Here is a 7,479-nt window from a genome sequence, read left to right as displayed (position 1 = left end):
TCGATTCACCACAACCATTCATTTGTAGTAGAAAATGTGAATGTAGATTTAACGGGTAAAATTCACAATTGGTTCTTCCGAATACATGAATTCTAATGTCATACCATAATAAGTTTTTGTATTTTTATATACTGAATATTGAACATTTGAATTAGAAACTTTTAAACATCATTATGTTACCTGGAAACTCAAAATTTGAACATAATGTCAACTTTTCATCTATGTAACTTAAAATTGGTATAAAACCAGTACCAACCAAAAAAATTGACGACATTCCAAAAATGTCATAAAAACTTGTTAGGACGTCCAAAAACATCATATTAACTTATTGTAATATAATTTTACGTAAGACACACGATTATTTAGTATTATAAAACAGTTTATTAAGACATTTGAACATCTTTAACGTCATATAAAACTAAATTTATTGTCGTATTGGTTTCGATCTAAAGAAAAAGACAACACTTAGAAGTTGCAACTCTGAAACAGTCTTTCTTATAATTCTTTGTTGTAAATCATAATAAAATCAAATTTCAAGATTTTAAAAATAATCAGCGGTTTCCTCTCCTTATTCGACAAACAATAGTGAATCAAAACCGTATAAAAATCGAAACTAATGAAGCCATCGAGAATATGACTACTAATCAACAATAAATCACACGCTCTAATGAACACAACCTATGAATCCTAAGTAAACAACGTGTTTCTAGAATCAATCGATCGTCTCTCCAACTTAACCGGAGAGAGCCGCATTTAGAAGCACGTTCCATGTATCTGGCAAACCAGGGAGACACCAATGGCTGCAATCGAGCCCAATGTGGTTGCCACTGTAGAAGATTGGGTGAGCATCCTTTCGATACTGAGAAAGTGTCGTGATATCAAGCAAGTAGACTGGTTTCTTGACTCGGCTCAACACCTTATTGAGCACAACCGATGCTAGCGGTGTCCCGGCGGGATATCGAAAACCGAAGAATGGTTGTGTTTCACCTTTACATGATTTTGATGGTTGATTCCAGTCCTTTCCCCTATACGGTTCAAAACAAACATCAGTTCTCGATAGTTACATAAAAGCATCTAGTGAAAGTCGAACTAATAACTCTGGGCATAGCTCAACTGGTCTGACCTTAGGTTTGTAACCAATGGTCACCTGTTTGAGTCCCTTCAGCCGTGGAAGTTTCCTTACTGTTAACTTCAGAGTCCCATAGAATTAATCGAGGTACATTAAAGTTGACCCGGACACCCACAATTAAAAAAATGACATTAGAACGTAAAATAGAGTAAACGAGCATACTCGTAATGAACGGGTGAAATGCCTTGGAAGAACACTTTGGTTTTCGAAGGATCGACAAAGCGATTGACCCATCGCGACCATGTTGTCATTCCCTTATAATATGCGACCAACCTGTTCATGTCTTTATACCGCTTCCCCCCTTCTCCGATGTAATCCCACCTGCATTCCAGTTACAAAATACATGTATTAAAGCATCATTTATATATGGAGTCCAACTGGTAAAACATTCACTACTTCAAGTCCCTTTAGGGTTGACAAGAATGGACTTACGAGAGTGGGGTATCGGGGTGACAAAATTATGCAAGGTTTTTGAGTTTTAATTTGACATAAGTGTTTTAGTAATTACCAATCTTGTCTCATTTCCCTTTTTTTTTTTTTACCATCACCTTCCTCATTTTTGTTTCACCTATTTTGGTGGGACAAAAAACTGCATTTTCCACACTCAATATTGGCATGTAGCAGTGTAAATGTTGTATCAAAAGTGGGACAACAAGTTTTTGTTCAGTAATGTCCTATCATGTCTTCCAACCCAACAAATTATATAACGATCAGAGGTGTGCCTAAACTAGCTTGAACAACCAAGTTACTAAAAAGACGTAATTTATATAACAGTCGGATGAGTTTTTATCGCATCATAGAGTTAAAAAGAATCTTACGGTTGGTCACGTCCAGTGTGAGTCCACCAATGCCACGAGTTAAAAACCAACACGTCCATTCCCTTCCATGCGTTCCCTTGACGGATCGAGTCTAGTTTTAGAACCCGGGCCCCGTTTTCGTTCACGATGTCGACTAGAGTGGTTGTACGATATATCGACAACTTTAGTCCGTAGTCCTATTAATAAACAATACAACACATCAAATATAAATTTAACGGTGATAGAAGGGTTCAAATAGCAACATCCGACTTTGAGTAATTAGATTCAATTGGCATTATTTTATGATAAAAGTCACATTTTTTTCATCTCAAAATAAGTGCACACAATTAAAATGACATAGAGTTATAGGTATTCATAATTATTACACTTTTAATTAACCAAATAACAATTTTATCCTTATTTAATTTCTCTACTTTTTACAACTTTTAAATATTTATACGTTAATTAATAATATATTTGAGAATTTAATTATCTATTTTTTAAACTTGGTATTTATTTTAAAATAAAAATAGGGACAATTATTTTAATAGTGTGTAAGCATAATTTAAGCATTAAAATAGAAAAAAAAATGGTTAATTAATGGTAAGGTAACCCGTGAGGTTTGGAAAATAAATGCCAAATAATGAGTATTTATTACTGCAGTACATCTACATCTGTTCTCGTGAGACGATCCCACTCCCACATGCAAGTCACGTGATGTCTCTTGACTTGTGCTCCAAATGGGCACAATCCATTTTCTGTTTATGTTTTTGTATTCTCATTCAAAATTAAAAATCAGGTTTTGGATTCCTAATTATTATTTTTATTTATTTAAAAATATAAAAAAAATAAGTAATAAATAGATATAAATTTTCCGAAACCTTCGACTATATATTGTTTTTCTATTATCTAAAAAGATAATTAATAAATTACGTTAAAAATACAGAGTTTATTTAATTTGATTAAATACCAGCTGTACAGTGAAATATTTAATCCGACAACATTGACGGTACAACTACACAGATAATGTGTTCTAGATCTAGAATAAAGTTAAATTATAAATTAATTAATTGCCATTAAAAATATATTTATGGCAATTAATGCAATTATTTATGAGGGTTTATAGTTGGAAAACTTTTCTAGTTCTTATATCTATTTATAGAAACTAGTTTGAAGCATAGGATTGTTAGTAGTTTTGTTTTATTAAATCTATAATTTAAAATGTCAAATTATTTTTGGTTTTGTAAAGTCCATAATGTTTTAACACATTGTATAACAAATTTTCATATAAAGATGGGTAAATTGCATGAAAAAGTAACGTTCTTCAAGTTGATTCCTATTTTAAATAATGTACTTTCAAAACTTTCATTTTGGTACCTAAAATATAAATTTTTTTAAATATTTAAGTACCTGGGTAATAAGTTGAAGCATTAACCAGTTATCATGTTGATGTGGTATTCAACTCAGTATTATTTGCTGACGTGGTTAGTGACATGGATTTTTTTCAACCGGTGACCTGGATAATTAAATATTTAAAATTTTACATTTTAGGCATCAAAATGAAAGTTTTGAAAGTGCGTTACCCAAAAATAGAAATCAAATTAAAGTATGTTACTTTTTCATGCAATTTAACCTATAAAGATCACATTTATATAAAATTAGATTTTATTTATAAAAAATTGGAAAAAGAAAAGAAAGATGATTGGGAAATTAAGCAACAAATCAAGGAGTGTATTATGATTGGTTGATGAGCAACATTTATTATGTATTTTAAATTAAATTAAATAATACCACATGCTGAATTGGTGGTAACTTTATTGGGTACAAAGGAAGACAGCTGAAAATTCCTTTTCAGACTTTTACTTATTTTTATGTAACACAAAATATATATGATGAGTGTTAGGGGTATTCATAGGTTGGGTTGATCGGGTTAAAAACATTTGAACAACTTAATCCAATGTTTGCGGTTTGGACAAAATCTTAACCCAACTCAACCCAAACCAAAGTGCAACCCAACCCGTACGGGTTGGTCGGGTTGGTCTGGTTGATATCTTTGGTATATTAAAATATTCTTCTAACCTTAAATATGTTATTTCTCTACTCATAATTTCTTTTTCATCATCAACCATTTGTTACAACTTATCCATATTTCTTACGTATATCACATTCGGTTAATTTTCTCAATTTACATATATATGTTCACAGTTACTGAACATATATATGAATGAGTTATATAGAAATGTGAATAGATTGAAAATATGTGTATATGAAAAGCATACATGATAGTGTAATTGTCTAATGTACATATTAATAGAAATTCGACAATCATATTAAATCTAAGAAATAAAAGTATATCGGGTTCATCAGGTTGGGTTGAGTTGGGTTCAAATAATAGTAACTAAATATCAACTCAATACCTACGGTTTGACAATTTTACAACTCGATTAGATATCGGGTTGCTTCGGTTTGGGTTATTTCGTGTTGGGTTGGGTTAGGTTGATCGGGTTGGTCGGGTTTTTGAGCACCCCTAGTGAGTATTATCCTTTTTTTAACTCTCTAATTAGCATAAATCTTGTTAAAAAGGGTATTTTTTGTCTTTTTTTATTTATTGACATCGTATTTCTTAATTATCTTATTTATTTAACTATCACATTTATTTTGGTAAAAAAAAATTGAACAACGAACGTGAATACACGAAATAACACAACTTTAAAAAGAAATGTGAACTTCAGTAAAAAAAATTCGGAACGACCAAAGTTTTTAGATTTAAATAACATCATGAAATTTAAACAAACATAAATATTAAACAAAGTTTGATGGAGGAGTTCAAGAGAGAGAGAGGGGAGGGGAGGACAAATAATGATAATCAAAATCTATGATTTAACATATTGTTTCACATGTGTTTGTGTTCACCTTATAAAAAAAATTGCATGTTAAACGTTTTTTTTTTTCACTTACTAAAACGGAAAATACACATAAAATTGTCCATATGGTGAAATAATTACATGTGAAACTATCACATTATGAAACAAATATATGTGAAACAACATCTTAAATCCTAACATTTGATGAAAAAAAAAAACTCATGCAAAATTTATTTTTAAATCGGTTCTCACGATGTTTATAACCTTTTTGTGATTCTCATTTGAATTAACCCATATATATATATAAAGGTTGGTTATTATACAACTCTTGGCATTTGTGCAACCAATACAATCCAATCTCAACCGTCCATTTTATTTGATTAATATGTGATTTCATAGAAGTTTTGATTGTTTTATAATATAAAGTATTGATCATAATTAATGAACCATATTCATCTTCCATAAATATTCAAATCATAATAAATGAACTCTCATTATTTTCATAAATATCTCAATTTATTGGGTTGCATTGGTTGTACAAATGCAATGAATTGTATTTGAAACAAATTCTATATATATAAACATTTGATAATTAAGCAGAATTTTGAAAGTGTCGTGGCTCCAAAAAGGCAGAAGTTAGGAAATAATGTTTGTTAAAATTGTGTTTTTATTAAATAAATATTTAACCTTCAAAATACTTATTTTGGATGTATGTTTCATAATATAACATTTAAATTAAAGTACCTGTTTTTATGCACAATTTGCTCCTTAAATAAAATTATAAAAAATAAATATAAAATTTAAGAATTTAAATTTGAACCAAAAGTACCATAATCAAAGCACAAATTACAAGTAGCAACAACGTAAGATCTCGGAATCAGAAAACGACACTCACTTTTGCAACCAACATAGACAAAGGGACACAAAAGGCGTGCACCAAACTCCAGCCATGATTATTTTAAACACAATATATATAATAAATAAAATTACTTTTTAAAATTTAAATTTTAGAAAAAAAATTAAACTTCCTCGTTTTAAATATTAAATATTTGTTTATTAACAACTTAACAAAGATACTTACTCTTACAACTTATTCAATCAGCTATACATTATTATTTTACTGTTTCGTAGTGACTTAATGATATATAAAATAACTTTTTCATCTATAAGTTTGAAATGTTTTACGCTTTTGAAGTATGTGATGAGAACAAAAAGCGTAAAACATTTCAAACTTATTACAACTTCAATGTTATTACAAGTATTGTGGTTAAAACTGGTCCAAATTAAGAGCAAAAAGTGGAAGGTAGTTGGATCCATATAATTGACCACAAATTAAAATTTAAAATTAAAAATAAATAAAAAAAAGAGGGGGAAAATGAAACCAACCTGAAACACCAACTCAGTAAGAACACCGGTCTTGATTAGCGTATATCTCGCATTCGGCACCCATGAATGAATCATGCAACTCAGTGAGCTCCACATGTTGAAACTCAGTGAGTCACCCACAAACAGAATCCTCTTCCCCCTCCATTTCTGCAAGAACCCCACCCCACTAAACCTGCAACCCAATTGTCCAAAAACCTCCATCATATATAATACGGTCGAATGGGTTCGACGATGTTCCAAAACATGGGTGAGGTGGTGCGTTGTTGTTATAACACAACAACGCACCAAATGAGAAAAGGACTAAAGAAGAATACCTGGGAAGGTTGCAGCTAAAAGGCTGCCACCGGTACTTGAGATATGATTTATCGGGCCTTCCGTATTTGACGCAATCGAATTCGGGATCTAGGAAAGGACAAGTGGTAGGATTGTAAAGAGGGTAAGATGGATCGTAGACCCATTTGCCTTTGAAGAAATTGCAAGAATTGGAATTGGCCTTGGAGGAGTTGAGGAAAGAAGTGGCTTTTATCTGGTAAAAGAACAAAAACAATGACAAGTATAATAATGAGGTAAACAGAGATCCCATTTCTTGATTTTCGATCCAATCTTGTGAGTGTTGTAAGGCCGTAGTACTAACACTTATATATATATATATATGTATGTATGTATATATATATATATATATAATATGTGTGTATGTATATATATATATATAATATGTGTGTATGTATATATATATATATATATAATATGTGTGTATGTATATAGTGGTGGGAGAAGAAAAGGGTGAAAAGGATATCAAGTGTGTCATTTTTCAAGGTATAATGGGATCATAACTATAAAAGGAATTTTAAAAAGGTGAAAGAGATTCTTTAAAAATATTACACTTGCAGTAAATCAGTAAAAAAATTATTTTGAAAAATCCAATATTGATTATAATGTTAAAATATTATTTATTTTTTAAATATTTATTTTCAAAGTTTTCTATCATGGTCTCATTTGGTAATGATTTTTGAGGTGTTATCTAAATTTAGAAAATAAAAACCCTTCTCTTTTTTACTTTCTTCATTTTAAAGATAGTTTTAAAAAAATTGTTAAAAATAAAATATTAACTTAAAATCCAGATTTTTTCCAATTTTTTTATTTTAGAGACCCTATTAGAAATGCTGCTATAAATCCAATAATTCAATTTATATATAGATTTAACTAAATATTTTTTAATGCATATAAATTTGTTTCATCGCTTATTTTAATGGGTATTTGCTGTACTTAATTAATTATTAAAATACATGTTAAAGTAAATATT

The 7,479-nt window shown here is 30.0% G+C and overlaps 1 protein-coding gene across 1 annotated transcript; it reads right to left on the bottom strand.

Moving 5' to 3' along the window:
* Nucleotides 1-470: 470 nt before the first annotated feature.
* LOC112524519 (protein trichome birefringence-like 39) lies at nucleotides 471-6,793 on the bottom strand. The gene is made up of 5 exons (XM_025134368.1): nucleotides 6,491-6,793; nucleotides 6,177-6,348; nucleotides 1,948-2,123; nucleotides 1,292-1,450; nucleotides 471-1,025 (listed from the first exon to the last, which is right to left on the bottom strand). Exons 1-5 carry the CDS (start codon nucleotides 6,757-6,759, stop codon nucleotides 734-736), a joined length of 1,068 nt encoding a protein of 355 aa, XP_024990136.1. The 5' UTR covers nucleotides 6,760-6,793; the 3' UTR covers nucleotides 471-733.
* Nucleotides 6,794-7,479: the final 686 nt, after the last annotated feature.

The sequence above is a fragment of the Cynara cardunculus genome (assembly GCF_001531365.2).
Source record: "Cynara cardunculus var. scolymus isolate 2C chromosome LG 13, CcrdV1, whole genome shotgun sequence".
Lineage (NCBI taxonomy): Eukaryota > Viridiplantae > Streptophyta > Magnoliopsida > Asterales > Asteraceae > Cynara > Cynara cardunculus.
Note: the sequence above shows the minus strand (reverse complement) of the source record. Positions and strands in the feature narration are given on the sequence as shown.